The sequence below is a fragment of the Mastigoproctus giganteus genome, chromosome 11 (genome assembly GCF_048544385.1).
Source record: "Mastigoproctus giganteus isolate SK-2022 chromosome 11, ASM4854438v1, whole genome shotgun sequence".
NCBI classification, from domain to species: domain Eukaryota; kingdom Metazoa; phylum Arthropoda; class Arachnida; order Uropygi; family Thelyphonidae; genus Mastigoproctus; species Mastigoproctus giganteus.
Window position 1 is genome coordinate 36,972,096 of NC_143585.1, and position 19,890 is coordinate 36,991,985.

General features: G+C 35.4%; 1 protein-coding gene across 1 annotated transcript in view; it reads left to right on the forward strand.

Moving 5' to 3' along the window:
- Srp72 (signal recognition particle 72) overlaps positions 1-15,637 on the forward strand; it is a 110,764-nt gene extending 95,127 nt beyond the window's left edge. The window contains exons 17-18 of the mRNA XM_090384190.1: positions 1,049-1,091; positions 15,347-15,637. Of these exons, the coding sequence (XP_090240316.1) occupies positions 1,049-1,091; positions 15,347-15,518 (215 nt within the window). The 3' untranslated portion in view covers positions 15,519-15,637. The remainder of the gene's footprint in view (positions 1-1,048; positions 1,092-15,346) is intronic.
- The last annotated feature ends 4,253 nt before the right edge of the window (positions 15,638-19,890 follow it).

Sequence of the window (19,890 nt, forward strand, 5' to 3'; positions counted from 1 at the left end):
TAACTTGTATTAGCATAATATTTAATTTAAATTCTATTTAAATTAAAAAAAAAAAAAAAAAAACTATTGAAAAGGCAGTTTCAATTAACATGTATTAGTCTGTAGGACTTATTTTTAATGTTAGTTGATTGAAACTGCCTTTTTGATAGTTTATTTTAATTTAATTCAGTTTTTTAATTTAAAATAGAATAGTATCTAATAGTATATAATGTAATAGTATTTAAAAGAACAGATGTGCACATTCTATGAAGTGTTTCTATTCCTTTTGGGGTGCCATCTTCAGTAATTAAATAAGCTGTCAAAAACTAGTTGAATAAAACAAAGTGCATAGTTGATTATGATATTTGCCATTATTCTGGTAATGACTGCTTTGCGGACATCTTATGATAAGGAAAGTATTTGCCACCACTCTGAGGAACTGAAGAAACAGTTTTGGAGAGTCATTATGCTTGGAGTCATTTGTGTTTTCTATGGTTAATTATTTTTTTCAGTGGTGTGCCAAAGTAAATTCACTTTTAATTATAGAATTGACTTATCAGAAGCTGACCACAATGATTTTGAGCTACTTCAGCATCACAGTTGATACAGAAACAGGGGATGAAACTGTATCTGTTTTATGTTGATGCAGCAAAAAGGGAGAGGATCTAGTTACAAATAAGGGAAAATTATATGTTACAAATAAGGGAAAATTATAAGGGAAAAGTATATGTAAGTTAAAATTAAATTATAACTTCTGGTATAAACTGGAAAAAACTGATATCAGTTAAAAAAAATTCTTTGCATCTACTTTATGTTACAAAGGAAAAAAAAAACAGTGAATGCCATCAATTCATAATGAATTGTTTTTTGAAAAAGATATCAGTATAGAAACTTTCTAGGATACATATTTGATCTGGTAACAAAATTTCAAGGAAAATTCCATTAATTGTAGTTATCTACCACTGCTAACCTTGAAACACTTTTATTTCTCTTCATGTAGTTGTATATTATTATTGCTTACTTCAACTTAAAGTGATGTTTATTTTATTTTATTTAATCCCTTATACAGGTAAAGGAACTCAGGGAGCAATTTCAGGAACAGCACCAGAAATGTATGTGAATATGTATGCTATTAATTGCTTTTATTATTGTATACTATTAATTGCTCTATATGTGTATTAACAATCTGCATTGTGGTAGATTGTTTCTTTTTATTGGTATTTAACATTCCTATTAGGAGAGGAGGGACAGGTACACATGATGGATGGAAAAATAATCACTGTAGAAATACACAAGTTGGTCAATTGTTGCTATATCATATTTTAATAAAATAGTAAATCTTTAAAAACATGAACTAATTAAAAGGTTGAGTACACCCTATTTTAGATAGCATTTTATATGCTTTAATGTAACTGCTTTCCTGGAAAATGGAGTGTTTTTACTGAAATGACATTACAGTAATACCCCGAAGTTATGCGATAGGTGGGTCCGACGAAAATCGCGTAAGTCAAATTCGCGTAAGTCGGGGTATAACTTTGCATATAAATACATATAAATTTTGCTTAATTGGGACCAAGGACTAACAAAAACACTAGTTTAGAAGAAAAATATTAATAAAATTGCAGTTCTTTATACATATTAATACAAAATATGTATTAAAAAACAAATGACTTACGTAAAAAAGTTATTTCGATGTCGATGGCTTCATAAAATCTAACAAATTCGTCTGACGACACAGCGCCTTCTTTTTTTCAGGCAGAATTTCTTCGTAGCAAGCTAATAATTTTTTTATTCCTTGCTTTGTAGCTATAACGCGTTCTTCGTTGGAGTCTATGTTTTCTAAAATTTTTAAGCCCTTTACAATTGAGCCCTTTTCAATTTTCAACCTGTCAAGTTTGCAATTGTCATGCGCTTTTCGCCGTTGCTTCTTTTAGGCCTGTAGCACGTGCAATATCACATGGTCTTTCATTTCGCTCAAAGCGTTTCACAATTTCATATTTTTTCTCTGTCAACAGAGGCGGACTGGCCATAAGCCTTACCGGGGAAACCCCGGTGGGCCAGTGTGATTTTGGCCATAAACCATAGTATGAGGCCACTATAAATTTTCCCGGGTAAGAATTTTTGATCCAGTCCGCCTCTGTTTATCGATAATTGCTTTTCTTTTTCTTTCTGAATCTGCAGTGTCTTCACCAGGACGCTTCCTTTTCACACCTTTTAATTAAGTATTTTACTCATTTTTAGGGAATAAAGCACAATTACAAAATGAGGAGGCACGCTTGATACGCATAAACAAAGCTGCGCGCATGTAGCAACTGAATAAACAACACCATAAAGGCAGAGATACACTATTAACACCTCACATTTCTAGGGGTTACTACCATAAAACAATAAAAATCCAGTTGCGTTTCTGCTAGTGAAATCTGTTATAAACTGGTAGTAAACTCGATCTAATTGCATTTGCGATTATACCGATAGCTGGAATTGTGTTGGTTTTTACGCTATTATGGTGAAATGTGTTTCCCCTTCACTGATATAAAAAACATAAAAGCAGCAAAGTTGAATTTTGTTCATCTTTCGCTCTCATTCTCCGCCTCGCACCGTATATCGATAACATATGAAAAACGGCCTTCAAGATAGCGGGCGGCAGTGTTGCCAAACGAAAAAATCAAGAACCGCGTAACTCCGAGTTCGCGTAAGTCGGGGTAGCGTAAGTTGGGGTATTACTGTATTTGAAATCAGTTTTCCCTTAGATGAACTGTTGTAATTTGACATTTTAGATACATTTTGTAGTTGAAGATCAAAAATCCTTCCCAGTGAAAAACACTTAAGAAGGATAGTTATGTAAACATTGAAACAACGAGAGTAGGAAACATTTTTTTGACATGGTCCACCTAAAACTAAACATCAGTTAGTTTTTATTCTCTTTTAAATAGATGATTAATCACACAATAATTGTAATAATTTATTTAATTGCATAAATTTAAGAATACCCATGTGCAAATAACATTATATATCAGCTTATTTTACATCACTTAAAATGTTTTAATAATAAAACTTATTGCTTAATAAGGAGATTCAGCTTACTTTCTTTCAGCGATATTAGGTGGAAAAATCTAGTAAATACATAGTAATTTTCTATTAACAAAATGAAAATAAGAAGTGCAATATATAGGTACAAATTTTCACTTGATGGCTATCTAGAAAAAATGGATAAAATAAAGATCCTTACCAAACCAAATAAGTTGAATCTGGCATTCCATTTTTTTGGCTATTTGTAGAAAAATGGGCAAGTCTGGAAAACCTGCCAGGAATTGGCAAATATAGTACCACCCATAGGGCTTTTACCATGCTTCAGTCATATGGGAGAATTTGTTAGGTCAAGGAATTTTTTTTTTTTTTTTTTAACTGAAGTTAATACGATGCATTCACTGAACATAATTCATATATTGTTGTGTTTGTTAACAACGTCGACTCAACTTCATCCATTTGTGTTTTTTGGGCGCCTCCGTAGCCAGGTGGGCAGGAGCAGCAGTGCATAGCACACGCTTCTTGATTAGACCGGGGTTCGAGCCCGTCACCACCAAATATGGAGGATGCGGACAGGTCAGGGAATGACCACTGCATATCCTCGGAGCAATATGGCCTTAGTTGCTAATGCTCCTAAAAACCAAACAACATCCATTTGTGTTTACCTGGGAAAAAGAAAGTATTTTTGTTATATCATGATATTGATTTATTGAACAATAAGTCATTGTCGTGGGACTCTCCAATTATTAATACATCATAGATGCATAAAATAAACAGTTTGGTATTTGAAGGCATAAGTGCTTGAATACTCTCTGTGACATAATCATATCTGGAATAGCATAAGCTGCACATCAGTAAGTTACAAAAAAAATAATATAATAATAATGTCGTCATAAATAGTCTCTATTTTGATTTTTTGCAGATGGAATTAAATATGAATTACAAACTTTTTTTTTACCACTTGCCTTATATAAATCAACCTCAGCTGATTTTAAAATTGCACTCAGCTGCTAAACCAGCTCTTTTCAAGGCTCTTGTACTGCCTGTTATTGAATTTATCTCTCTACTCTTGAACCTATAATCCATTAAACAAAGAGGGACAATTTTATATCACAGGATATTTTACAAGCAACTATCTAGTCATTTCAGACTAGAGTTGCTTGAAATTCACAGGGCTCTGTTTGACTTAAAACTGTTCTATCAAATCTTTATCAGACAAATCCTTGCACCAGATCTTCTTCAATATATCTGTCTCTCACTCTTCACATTCCAACAGCTGGCACAAGACAACTCAACTCCCTATACTCAGATCCCGATCTGAAATCCTTCAGAAGTTTTCTAATCTGATCAGCTTCCCTTGTTAATGAACACAAGTTTGATGTGTTGCAAACCTCGAGGAATTCACTCAGTCAGCTTACAGACTTCTCCAGCCAGGACATTACCCTGCTGGCTGTGAACTACATGGTTAATTTTTCTGTGAAAACTTTTTTTTTTTCATATTTTCATGTAAATAATATAAATTGCTTATAAACTCAGTAATCACTGAATTAGGACGACTCATAATGGACTATGCCACATAGTTTGCAGTATAATAAGCCAAACAGATTTCTGTGCAGAGCAGTGGTAATTTGCATCTCACCTGCAAATCAAAATGATAAAGTATCAGTTATGAGACATAGTAAAGATATCACAGAGTTTCAAAAGGGCATAATTGTTGGGGCTGGTGCATCAGGGTGCTTCCATATCAGAAATGCCAAATCTTGTCCGCTGCTCACTATGGTTAAGGTGTACAAATAATAGTTTCAGATGGGTCAAACCACCTCCTGTTGACAGAACTGTATAGGATTATGTAAGATGGGTGTTCATGGTGAGTGAAGGGTGTGGCGGGCTGAATAGCAGGTTACTGTGTGACGGTTGACATTGCAATGCAATATGGGGAATGCAAGAACAATATCCTAAAGAATGCTGCACCATACGCTCATGTACATATGGTTCCATAGCAGACTACCCAAGAGACACCCTCTCTTCACCACCAGTAATCATTGATGGCAAGTGCTGTAGTGTCACCAACATGCTAGTTGATCACTGGAGGATTGGAAATGAGTGTGCTGGTTGGATGAGTCCAAATACCTGGTGCAACATGCTGATGGATACCTTCATGTGTGACACAAGAACATGGGTCCATGGACCCACATGCATGGTGCTCACTCTCCAGGCAGGCAGTAGTGGGCCCGGCAACCCAAAGGTCGCGGGTTCGAATCCCGCCTCGGGCTTGGATCAAAGTACTGCAAAAACCTTGGGAGGTGCATTATGGCCACAGAAGCCGATGCGCCAACAACTACCAAAAAAAAAAAAAAAAAAAAAAGGCAGTAGTGGTTCCTTAATATGGAGCATGTTTTGCTAGCAAGAATTGGGACCTATGGTGCATACAAACTAACGTTTCACTGGTGAAGTCTACCTGCAGCATTTAGAAGACCATATGCACTCTGCCATGTTGCATTTTTTCCTGGTCTGAAATGGTATCTTCCAGAATGATAATGTACAGTGTCATTGGGCTCAAAATGTGCATGAGTAATACAGTGAAGATATCACCCATTTTGATTAACCTCCAAATTAAGTTGAGCACCTGGTATTTTGGAAGTGAGGCAGTATGGACACGCAGCCATCATCTGTTCTGACCCTATGGAAAGCCTTTCAGGCAGATCCCAACAGATATCTCCAAACATCTAATATAGTTTACACATAGGCAAGTAGCAGTTATCTGTATCTGCAATAAGGCCTCTGAGGTTGGGATTATTCATACTACCAATTTTAGACACACACACCAACCGTTTATGACTGGTTGAATAATGAAATAAAATAAAATAAAATGATAGAAAAGACTGTAAAATAATATTTACAAAAAAACTTTTAATCATTTACAAAAAACTAAACTATAACAAAAGTAAAATAAGTAAATAAGTTAAAATGCATTAAAATATAAATATAAAAGCGATAAAAAGACGATAAAAAACACTAGAGCTTTCGGAGGTGTCTTCCTCCTTCCTCAGTACTGAGGAAGGAGGAAGACACCTCCGAAAGCTCTAGTGTTTTTTATCGTCTTTTTATCGCTTTTATATTTATATTTTAATGCATTTTAACTTATTTACTTATTTTACTTTTGTTATAGTTTAGTTTTTTGTAAATGATTAAAAGTTTTTTTGTAAATATTATTTTACAGTCTTTTCTATCATTTTATTTTATTTTATTTCATTATTCAACCAGTCATAAACGGTTGGTGTGTGTGTCTAAAATTGGTAGCAGTTATCTGTGTGAATGGTAGCCCAACATGGTATTAGGAAGGAGGGTGGTCACAATTCAGTAATCAGTGTATATAAATTGTAAATTTATATATGCTCAGTGATCATTATAAATAACTTAAATACTTCCTTGTATGTATTATAATTTTAGTAGTAGTAATGGAGGCATGTGATACTAGAAAGAAAGAAAGCATATGAGCTTTTGTAGCATCAGCCAAAAAAATGATTGTATATGCTGTTTTATTATTGTCCTTTCAACCACATTTTTCAGTCTATTTTTATTCTTGTATTACTATTAACAATGTTAATTTCTTTGCTAGACACAGTAAATGGATTTCCTGTTGTGTACTTTTCTGAAATAAAATAATCCTCTCCATTTGCTCGTGTTCCCATTGAAATTTCCAGCATTCCTCCTTGTAAACTCTAGGAGCTGAAGATTATAAACAATTGACTCCAATACTACATGACCATCTATAATATAAACTCATACACTGCCTAGTCACTTTATTAGGACCATGGGGATTTGAGCTGTATGCAACAACCTATGCAAATATATGTAAATCGAAGTGGCTACATGGTGTGATGGCAGTAGAAACCACCATAAAGTTATGTTACCTGACTAATACTCGAATCAGTTCACCAGCATTAAGGTATTAAAAAAAAAATTGTCATATTAGGGCCACCTAATATGGAACTTATAAGGACATGTGTATTATGTTCTTAAATTGTGTGTGTTCTCTGGTCTGTTTATCTGTTTTTTTGAGCAAAAAACCTTAATTTCCAGAAGAATGGAGTTATCCATGCCTGAGACTGAGGGCCAGGAAAAGAAAAAAGCCCATAGAAGTTTCTAGCATTATTGAAAGGATTCAACCCTGGGCCTTTTTTGCCTGGTATGGGGAGAACAGTGATTATAACTATTGTGCTACCTGTGCAGACAGCATTAAGCAATAAATAGGATCTCCTGGGCATCTAGAGATATACGATTCTGTCAGGTGCAGCAGAGAGGATGACTGCACTAGTCAAATAAATGGAGTATTCGTCAGAAAGCATCCCCTAACAGAAATAACTGTGACCAGAGATGTAACCTGCTCCAGACATCAAGCAGATTATCAATTGTAATTATCACCACCAAATGATGGAACAATTAACTTCCAGATTTAATTCTAGAACATTAAGAGGACATCAATTCCTACACCATGTGATGAGCCAGTGCATTGTGGCAGTATGAGACTTCATGGAAGCCACTACCTTAAATACCAACCAGAAAATTTGTTGGTTCTGGGAACACAGAGGATGGATGCAGGAGGTCTGAAGCAGGTTTGATGATTTCTGATTTATGCTTTTCCATAACATTACATTAGTACTGCCAGCACTGGCTCCTGCAGGAAGTGTAATGGAGTGAGGCATGCTCTTTGTCCACCCGATCATCAGGAGGATACTGTGAATGGCAGAGAATATCTGGACATTCTGACGTGGGATTTACTTAAAGATTTAATTACCATCAGGGGTAAAGGGAAGGGTAGTAGTAGTAGTAGTGGCATGTGATGCAAGAAAGCAAATGTATGAGCTTATGCAGCATCAGCCAAAAAAAAAAAAAAAAAAAATCACACCATTCCCTCCAAATGCCTGTCCAGTTCCTCCTTAAATTTATTCAACCTATCAACTTCCACAACGACAGATGGAAGTTTGTTCCAGCAATTAACCACCCGCTGGCTAAAGGAAAATTTCCGCACATCTATTCTACATCTCTCTTTTCTTAATTTGAATTTATGTCCCCTTAGATTCGTAATCTGAACAAGTGGAAGGATCCATCAGAATTCAGCGTGCTCAACCCATTCAAGGCCTTATATACCTCAATCAGATCACCGTGCAGGTGCTTAGTCTCCAGCCACTGCAATTTGCAGAACTTAAGCCTCTCTTGGTAAGAGGATCCCTTCATTCCCCTCACCAATCTTGTTGCCCTTCTCTGTACACGCTCAAGTAAATCTACATCCTTCCTAAAATGAGGCCTCCAGACCTGTACGCAGTACTCAAGGTGTGACCTGACCATTGCCTTATACAGAGGGATAATCACCTCCTTTTCCCTGCTAGCAAAATTCCTATATATCATTGACAAAACCCCATGACCTGCCCTGGCAGCCTGTCTGCATTGCTCAGAAAACTTCATATCTGCCTGCACAATTACTCCCAGGTCTTTTTCATTTTCTACCACCTTAAGTGTAGTACCACACAGTTGGTACGTTTCTCTGGGGTTACTTCTACCCATATGTAGTACTTTGCATTTGTCAAGGTTAAACTTCAGTTGCCACTTCTTAGCCCATCTGCCCAAATTATCTAGATCCTGTTGCAGTAGCACACTGCCATTACTGTCATTAACAACCCTGCCAACCTTTGTATCATCTGCAAACTTCGACATTAAGCCTGATATACCTTCATCAATATCATTGATAAATATACAAAACAACAGTGGACCTAACACTGAACCCTGTGGGACTCCACTAATAACTAGTCCAAGAAGAGCAGCACCCATTGATTACCACCCTCTGTCTTCTAGCACTTAACCATCCTTTTATCCATTGTAGCAACTTACCCTTAATACCATTCTGCTCCAATTTGTACAATAGTCTTCCATGCGCAACAGTGTCAAAAGCTTTCCTGAAATCCAAGTATATGATATCAAAATTATTTTTCGCATCCAGTTCCTTTGTAACCACATCATAATGGGTTTTTGCTTCCGTAAAGGCGAGTACAGTGGGATCAACTGACGATGTTACCAACAGTAAATTCTAAATGGGAAGCATTCAAGGAATTAATCGTGGAAGCTACTAAAAGTTTCATACCTATTAAGAAATATTGTTCAAGGTTTAGGCCTAAATGGTTGTCAAATGAACTAATGAGACTCGTAACAGAGAAGAAAAATGCATGGGATGCATATAAATTATCAAGCGACTCAGAAGCCTATGACAGATATAAGTTAATCTGTAATCAGGTCACAAAGGAGGTTCGGCAGGCGAAGGCAGATTACGAGAAATCCTTGGCAAAAGATGCTAAGAAAAACAGCAAGGATTTCTTTACTTATATAAACTCTAAAAGGAAGGGGATGAATCTGATTGGTCCACTTGACATCGATGGTTCGACTGTTCATGATCCTGCTCAGATAGCAAACAAACTGAATGAGTATTTTGCATCTACATTCACACGTGACGAATTATTAAGGTTTGAAAATGGCAGAAGGTTATCAAATTGTAGCAAGATACTTAATGATTTTGTAATAACTGAGAGCAAAGTGGAAGAGAAATTGTTGAAGTTAAACGTAAGAAAAGCACCTGGGGTGGATGGGAACTATCCAGTTATACTAAAGGAGGCGGCAAAGCAACTAAGCAAACCCTTAGCCATAATTATGAGAGCATCCTTGGACTCAGGGGAGGTTCCCATGGACTGGAGATGTGCAAATGTATCCCCAATTCACAAAGGGGGATCGAAGGGTGACACGAGTAATTACAGACCAGTTAGTTTAACTTCTGTTCCAGGTAAAATAATGGAGTCGCTGGTTAAAGATGCATTGCAGGATCATCTAGACAAGACTGCAGCAATAATTCAGACACAGCATGGGTTTGTTAAGGGAAAGTCTTGTCTGACAAATTTGATAGGTTATTATGATGTGATTACAAAGGAACTGGATGCAAAAAATAATTTTGATATCATATATTTGGATTTCAGGAAAGCTTTTGACACTGTTGCGCATGGAAGACTATTGTACAAATTGGAGCAGAATGGTATTAATGGTAAGTTGCTACAATGGATAAAAGGATGGTTAAGTGCGAGAAGACAGAGGGTGGTAATCAATGGGTGCTGCTTTTCTTGGACTAATGTTATTAGTGGAGTCCCACAGGGTTCGGTGTTAGGTCCACTGTTGTTTTGTATATTTATCAATGATATTGATGAAGGTATATCAGGCTTAATGTCGAAGTTTGCAGATGATACAAAGGTTAGCAGGGTTGTTAATGACAGTAATGGCAGTGTGCTACTGCAACAGGATCTGGATAATTTGGGTAGATGGGCTAAGAAGTGGCAACTGAAGTTTAACCTTGACAAATGCAAAGTACTGCATATGGGTAGAAGTAACCCCAGAGAAACGTACCAACTGTGTGGTACTACACTTAAGGTGGTAGAAAATGAAAAAGACCTGGGAGTAATTGTGCAGGCAGATATGACGTTTTCTGAGCAATGCAACAGGCTGCCAGGGCAGGTCATGGGGTTTTGTCAATGATATATAGGAATTTTGCTAGCAGGGAAAAGGAGGTGATTATCCCTCTGTATAAGGCAATGGTCAGGCCATGCCTTGAGTACTGCGTACAGGTCTGGAGGCCTCATTTTAGGAAGGATGTAGATTTACTTGAGCGTGTACAGAGAAGGGCAACAAGATTGGTGAGGGGAATGAAGGGATCCTCTTACCGAGAGAGGCTTAAGTTCTGCAAATTGCAGTGGCTGGAGACTAGGCACCTGCGCGGTGATCTGATTGAGGTACATAAGGCCTTGAATGGGTTGAGCACGCTGAATTCTGATGGGATCCTTCCACTTGTTCAGATTACGAACCTAAGGGGGCATAAATTCAAATTAAGAAAAGACAGATGTAGAATAGATGTGCGGAAATTTGCCTTTAGCCAGGTAGTTAATTGCTGGAACAAACTTCCATCTATCGTTGTGGAAGTTAATAGGTTGAATAAATTTAAGGAGGAACTGGACAGGCATTTGGAGGGAATGGTGTGATTTTTTTTTTTTTTTTTTTTTTTTGGCTGATGCTGCATAAGCTCATACATTTGCTTTCTTGCATCACATGCCACTACTACTACTACTACTATATTGTTGCAGATCAGGTACCCTCAGCAATGCTGCATGTTTACTCCTATGAAGTGTAACCATCCACCATGCCAAATGTGTGAAAACCTTTCCATGGAATTGAGGACAGTTTTGTTACATGAATGGTCAAATCATTCATTTCCAGCAACTTGTTGACTAAATGCCACATCATGTTGGGGCAGTGATGTGGGCCAATAGCAGTGCAATATGCTGTTAGCTCATGGTCATAAAAGTAGTCAGGCAGAAAGAATCGGTTATATTATTACATAACCGATTCTTTCTTCCTTTGATATTGGCTCTCAAGATGAGTGCCTTTTTCAAGAACATTTAGTTGAATTTTGCAATATCTCTCAGTTTTTATATATCATCGTCTTAATGAATCAGTTATGTTTGCATTCCTTTGGTGAGGGTTTTTTTTTTTTTTTTTTTAAGTCTCATTCATTCCATCCCTTTTAAAATTATTTTAAGTTTTAATTACATCCTTCACACTTAATAAGAGATTGAATGCTATTATCATAAACAAAAATTTAGTTGATTGTTATGATACTAAAGGTTTCTGCCTATCAGAAATCTTAATTTAGAGTCTCAGAACATGCCTCCTGCTCATTCATGTTGTATATGTAACGAGTATTAATTGCTTACACTATTTATTTTACACTCATTCATTCTTCCCTGTGGTTAATTATCTCATCACCTATTTCTTCACATATAGTGTTTAATAAAATAAATAAAAATAAATTTTCTGTTTATACTCTGGCACGACAACCAAGTCAGTAGTGTTTACAATAAATCGTCAATACAAATATTTCTTTTTAGCACCCTCAGCTTTGCATTTAATATGATTTACTAAAGATATAGAGTGTACTATTAGAATAAATTGAACATCCTTAACCTGTAAATAGGATTTGTAAATAGTGATAGATTCTTAATGTTGAGTTTTATCAAAAAAATTTTTAATTAGCCATTTATCATTATGCATCTGAAACTTATACAAAGTTCCACTTAATTAGGTTTAAAAATTAAGCTAATTAAAAATCAGTTGCAGTTTCATAATTTCCTTTAGAAACAGTGAAACGGCAATTTTTTACTTAGTTTAAATTGAGATTGAGTTAATCTCAATTACAAGGCCTCTGTAGCCAAGTGGTCAGGAGTGGGAGTGCAGTAGCACACACTCCTTGAGTAGATCAGGGTTCAAGCCCCTAACTACTAAATACGGTTGATCTGCCAACCCGCACTGGACCGGCGTGACAAACTATGGTACATTTCCCTCAGCATGAATTGTTGAGGCTTCCATTCTGCAGTGGGTTGATAATGGCTGCAGTTTTTTTTTTTTTTTTTTTTTTTAATCTCAATTTAATAATTTTAAGATTGAGTTAATCTTAAGGAGGTACTACTTGTTGAATTTATGGTAAAACTCAATATTAAGGAGATATTGCTCTTTTATAATTTTTTTTAAGTAAGAAAATCCAGATTCTCATGTTTATTATGCTAGATATTATATATCATAAAACCATAAAATATTTAAGGGCAAAGACCCCATGCTACGAGGTAGAATGACTAACATATAGGTTAGTGCAAAAGCATCATTTTAGCTTAGCCATCTACCAAAGTAGTTAAATTAATTAATTAAATTGGCATTGTTTTGGTTATACAGTAGGCTCTCAATTTTCTGGGATGGATGGTAAAAAGAAATTCCTGGATAATCGATTTCTCAGTTAATCCAAAAATACAGTAAGTCCCCAACATATGTAAGAGATACGTTTCAGGACTTCTTACGTAAGTCGAGTTTTATGTAACTCTGGAATGACCAATAAAATATTGCTGCTATATCCCTAATATGCCAAAATTACAAAAACCACATAACCTCATAAGAATGAAGAAAAATAATTATATATTTTTAATTAGTTCAATTAAAAGCTTTATCTGGGACAGCAGTGAAGTAGCTGGAGTGGCACATAAGGAAAGAAAACATAAAAGGAAGAAAAAACACGTTACTGTACTGTAAAATCTGTATGTATTTCGTAGCCTTGGTTAATATTATAGTTGACTTTCATTGGTGCCGACTGCTTCTCGTATTCTGTCTTTCTCCTTTATTGTGTTAACCATTACCACTGACAAATCTAAATTCCGTGCGATAATTGTTAATGTTTGCCCATTTTCATACATCCTTATTATTTTAATTTTCTGATCCGACTCAATCGCTTTCCTTTTCTTGATAAATTTGCTAGTACCGCTGTCATTTATTTTCTTAGTCGGCACCATGATAACGGCCAAAATTAAATTTTCTGAAAAGAACTTCACAGGGTTAAGGCAAAAACTCACTATTATCACTCCACGCGAGCTCACATTTTACTAAAGCACATTTCTGGAGGTCACTGCCAAAAAACAATTTGCACTTTCCGGGTTACTGGGCTTGTGTACAGTGTAACCAATTATAAACGGGTAGTAAACTCGATCTTATTGCATTTGCTATAGTACCGATAGCCGGAATTCTGTGGATTTTTACGTTATTATGGTGAACTGTGTATTCCCTTCACTGAAATCTTCAGTCATATAAGTCCGAATCTACATAAGTCGGGGACTTACTGTATCGAAAAATGTTCAGCAACCTATGTAAAAAATATGGCGATAGATAAACAAAAAAAACTTACCACGCACTACTCGCATGTCCAATACATGAGTAGTGCATATTGGACACACTTTTATGTTTTATGATGTCGATTTTAAATCTAATAGCTTCCCTTTATTTTTTAAAATGTTGCGTGTGGTTTGGTCACCAAAATTATAATTAGAGATTTAACGGAACTTTTCAAACTTTTGAATAATTTTGAGTTTTTGTTTAATTGAAAGCACAACTCTAGCGTTTGCCCATCATTTTCACGATTTCTAAACAAAAAAAAAAGTTACTATAAAAAAAATTCCGAGATCTCTGACATAAATAATGAAAGAAAATTTGTCCTTTTATGGTGCGACGAAACACAACAATCGACGCGACACACTAAATCGAACTAAACATTTGGGGTTTTTTTTTTTTTTTTTTTTTAAGGAAAGTGAAAACAGCGGGAATAATAGGTACACTAATCTCCTAATCACGACTTATAACGCCGCTTCTTGTCCCTTATTTACGACTTGCAAAATATCTGTTTATACCTATTCTAGTTATTACTTGAATTTTATTTCTGGTTTTTTTTTTTTTTTTTTTTTTTTGGAGTCTTGAAGTGTCCCGGTTAATCTGATCAATATCTCATGTTGTGAAGGTATTCGATTGCCAATTTAATTAATTAATTTAACTACTTTGCTAGATAAATTTGGCTAGTTAAAATGATGCTTTTGCACTAACATATATGATATCATAAAACCTTATTTAGAAGAATATACATATAAGTTAATGCTAAAGCATCATGTCTACAGTTGAACCAACCGAAGTTGCATTATTAAAAGCATCATTATATTTTATCTCTTTTGTGAAATCCTTCACGAGTTGCCTATCTTTGGTATTTTAAGTACCACTTCCCCAGTAGTGAAAATTATTGTACTTATTCTCGGTGGACCACCCACATAGCCATTCAGGGCTAAATGGCCCTTCCTTGGTGCTTTTAATAATACATTAATGATACAGTGATGCCTTTAATGATACATCTTTTGTTGGCTCACTTGTGTAGTTGATCATGATGCTTTAGCACTAATGTATATGTAGTTGAATTTATCTGCAGTTTGAAGACTTGTGCTCTAAAGATTTTTTATGTTTTAACCACACAACTTTTGGCATTTCTTAGTTTTGAAATAAATTCACAACTGGGTTGGCAGCTTTTATACCACCAGGTACCTACCCACTCACTGAGGTGAACCACCAATTAGTCCTGAAATGGCATCTGGGTGGTGGTGGTGGTGCCGGCAGCCCTCTGAGAATAAGTAACAATAGTCTTCTCTATTGGGGAAGAATCACTTGTTCAAAATATGAAAGATAGGCAACCCATTGTGAAGGATTTCACAAGATGAGATATATGTAATGATGCCTTTAATAATACAACTTTAGATGGTTTAACTGAAGCCTGCTTTAGACATGATGCACTAAATTGTATGCAATCGAATTTATCTACAGTTTGAAGCCTTGTGCTATAAAGATTTTTATGTTTAGAACTATATATTAATAAGAAATTTGCAAAACTTTTGTCTTCCAGGGAATCATCTAAAAATGCAGCATCTCCTCGTCCGGGAGCTACCACCATGCCTTCAGCCACTTCCACATCTGCAGTTCCTGCTCCTCAGGCATCTCCCAATCCTCAGGGTCCTCGTCAGCAACGTCCACAAGCAACACAAAAGAAGAAAAGGAAAAAGGGGGGTCGATGGTAGAATGATTTTTATACAAACACACATGCAACATATATATATCCTTTATAAACTTGTGTTTGTGTTCTATTGGTGAAGGTCTTAGTTTACCACAAACGCATATGCAGATACTCGGAAAGTGATTGTGGTGTTAAAAACTGATTAATTTTGTGAAATCAGAAAATTTTATTAAGAACTTTAAATGTACATTTGTTTAATAATAAGCTGTTTGGCAGCAAAATTTGGTTAAGCAAAAATGTGTTAGACTTCAAAATGGGAAATATTTTCTTGCGATATTTCTCACTTGGTTCAGTGAGCTGCGTTTTGCTATTTTTAGTTCAAAAGGTCAAATTGTTACTGTTTAAAGATAAAAATATTCATACCTCCAAAACTTATGATCATTAAAATATACAATGTAGATGATGAGTTAGTAACCATCTGATCAAGCTAGAACTCTGAAATTATGATTTCTTTACAGAACAGAACTGATTAGATTAGAAAATTGTAGTGCAATAAACAAACATAATATTAAATTATTTGTGTAACCATAAAATGTATGTGCAGAAGTGTTATGATAGAAGAAAATGTCCCCTCACACATGCCACTGATCTACCAAATCATATCTCTGAGATACTGTTCGACGGCTGTATGGATACAGTGATGTGTTCTTTGCTTGTTTTTTGTGATATGCAATGCCTGTTTTGTAAGAATTAGTTTAAAAGCTCAAAATTCTGAAGTCCTTTATTATATGTAATTGTTTTGTTAATATAGGCTTAAAATTATGAATGCCAGTCGGTTTCATTTGAATGCTTGCTGGCGGATTTACATCCAACTAGTTATGACCTTGGAGTTGTTATTATTTGTCATATAGCTAGTTCTTATTACAGAATTTGAATAACAATAAACTTTGTAAAGTACTGATCAAAGTGATTTGCTAAGCAACAGACTACAATGAAAGGAATGTCTTCTTTTTGGCAATAGATACTGTGGTACATGGTACTTTTTGTTAGATCTAATGCAGCCACTTTTTCATTACTAAATTCGTTTTGTCCACCTTATTTTAAAGATGGCATTGACGAAAGTGGTAATGCTCAAGAATTCTCCGCAGCATATTTGGCATTATCAAATAGGTTACTAATGTATATCAGACTTGTTCGCATTTGTTTCTTAGCATGCATTATTTTCCCATTTCTTAATGTGAGTTGTGCATCAGAAACAGTATCTTCAAAAGGGCACAAAAAAGTATTTGATATACAAGGGTAATCGTTACTGTCTAAATTTTAAATGAATCTAGAAAGCATGGGCAAGAGTCTTTACGAAGTGCTCAGCTGTTGCCACAGACACCACCATCAAATGAGAAGCAAGTTTATCCATTTGTAGTGTGTTACGTAGTGAATCACTAATTAAATCCTGTATGTTCCATATTAAGTAAGGATATCACAGTGATAAAACAGTAACTGGCATGTCAAAATTTAGAATGCGTTGGGAAAGACCAGCAGCTGTAAAAAAAAAAAATATATATATATATGTATGAAATATCATAGGTATCGAACATGGTTGACTTGCGCTGTATTCAAATATAAAATGATATTTTTATTAGACACAGACCACTTTCATACCAAGGCTGGTCGTGTAATTACAATCAAGAGTTCAATTGGTTAATTACTTGCTTTTCCTGTAAAAAAACATGCTGAAATTGCAATAAGAATTTCTCTCTCCTGTCCCATCCTATAAAATGATAAAAATGCTTGATTTTAAGAAAGCCTCTAAGAAGTTTGCTAATAAAAATACTGTTAAAGAATTAAACCGTGCTAGTACTAAAGTAACTGCACTTCATCTCATCTGTTGTGTTTTTAATTTTTATAAGTGACTTCTGTTTATAAAAAAAAACAAATAAAACATTCTGATTACAGATTACGGGCCTACTCTTTTAAATACTTAAGATAAAAGACGAATTTAAAATGTATAAATTCATCTTTTTTAATTTTGTTAATCATAGTCACTTTTTTTTAAACGCCATATTCTTTGTGGAACACTGCTTGCAACGGTTGTAAATTGCTATCATCTTGTAGGAAATGGTCTGTACAAGTGTCTAAAAGTTTCTCATTATAGTGTTATTAATTATTATACCTTCTATTTGTTTTAAATACAAAAGAAATTGAAAGGTCAAGCATTGTATTCATTTTGAAGTAATATTTATTTGTGTAAAACTTGTTTTCTGAAAAAAATGCTTTTTTTTTTAAAAATAAATATCATGGAGGAATGAAGTCATTTCTGTTCAGTATATATGGGCTTTACGAAACATTTATGCTATTAAAACAATTCAAATTTTGTGTCAGCAGTAATAAAATCTGTTTACTCGCTGTGACAAGGCAAAAATTATTATAACTTTTCTCTGATGTACATGTTGAGGTGTACCTGTATATTAGAATGTATCATTACCTAATACGACAGTTCCCCCACCTTTTCTTTACTACTAAATATGTCATGGATGGTCAAACTAATAGAACAGACGTGTGAAAATATATGACCTCTCAAACACTTCCTCATTCATTTCATAAATATACTGAGTCTCAGTTTCAATCTAAATTATGTCCATTTCCACCTAGTCTGCCTAGCCCCACTTTTTTTTAACAGAAGCCTAATTATCGGTTGATTCAACCACTGCTCATCTCAGTTATCCAAATTATTTGCAGTACAATTCCTTTCACTTCAAAAGTGGCTCCTGAGCATATGTTCATGCCAATATATTTTCTGTCAGAGACTTGGTAATTAAAATCTCTCTATTCTGTCAAATTCATCTGTTTCCTCTATTGTTTTCTCAACTCCACTTATCACTTGAACTATTTCACTTCCTTTCTTTGAAACTTGACTTTCTCCAGTCCTACTTTCCTAACAGTGAGATAATTTTCCTTGGTAATTTTAATGTTCACAACTGCAGCTGGCTTCCATTTTCTAGTCGCAAACATCTAGCTTGTCGAGATGCCGAGGCTTTTGCAATTACTAATGACCTCACATTGGTTGTTCATTTACCTACGGCGCCTCCGTAGCCAGGTGGGAAGGAGCAGCAGTGCGTAGAACACGCTTCTTGATTAGACCGAGGTTCGAGCCCGTCACCACCAAATACGGAGGATGCGGAAAGGTCAGGGAATGACCACCGCATATCGCAGAGCAATATGGCCTTAGTTGCTAATGCTCCTAAAAACCAAATAACAAAATAACAATCATTTACCTACCAGAATAGCAGACAATCCTAACCAAATAGCTAATACTCTTGATCTTTTTCTTACAAAACAACCCTTCCAAGTACATGGTCAAGGTGAGTGGGTCCCCTAGGCACCTCAGATCACAACTTGGTTATGCTTTGCTCTCCAGTGGAACCTTTCTCTCAAGCCATTTCTCAGCCTCATGTTGTTTGGTATTACAAAAATGCAAAATGGGATGATCTGCGAGATTTCTATTCTTTTCCTTGGTTGGATTACTGTTTCAAATCTTATTTCAGTGTTTGCTCAGATTGTGTCAGTGAAATTATTCTTGTAGGGATGAAATCCTTTATTCCGCACACCACCTTAAAATTTCTTTATTTAAACCTTAGTTTTCCAAATGTGCTAAGGTTGTTCAAGATAAGCATGTTGAATATTACAATTAGCTTTTATCCAAATCTCCAGGTTCATTTTCTACCTACATCAAAGTTCATAACAATTGAAAATCAGTTATTAATCAGTCCAAACTAGATTTTGAACAGGCTAAGAGTAAAAAACTTGCTTTTTGCCCAAACAGTAGTTGAACATTCTGCTCTCTTGCCAAAGTTGTTGGCTACAACTTTTGCCCATCTGTACTATCTGTACTAAAATGATGTACTAAAATGATGGTTTTCCAGAGGTGGGTGTACAGATGGTGATCCAAAGGTGAAGCTGACCTGCTAGCATCCTACTTCTAACTCTTGCAGTGATGATCTTGGTAAGCAGCTTCCAACCATTCAATGCTTCCTGTGGTCCATCAAGAGGATATTAGAAGAATTTTTATGCAAGAAAGCTGGAGATCCTGATAGTATTTTTCCTCTTCTCAAAACTTGTAATCTTGAGCCCTGCCCTGTGTTGCCTTTTTAAACTTTCTTTTTCTATTTGTGTTTATCCTTCTGTTTAGAAATTGGCTCATATCCACCCAGTTCCAAAAGAAAGGAGGACAAATCCCTTCCATCCAATTATTGTTCCATTGCACTTCTACTCTTTCCAATTTAAAGTAGAAATCCATTAACTGCCAACACCTGAACTATCTTGAAAATTGATCAATAATCACCAATATGGATTTCATCAGTCACTCCCCTGGTGATATACTGACTTATGTTACACACTGATATATAAATTCAATGGTAAGGTTTGGTGAAACTCAAGCA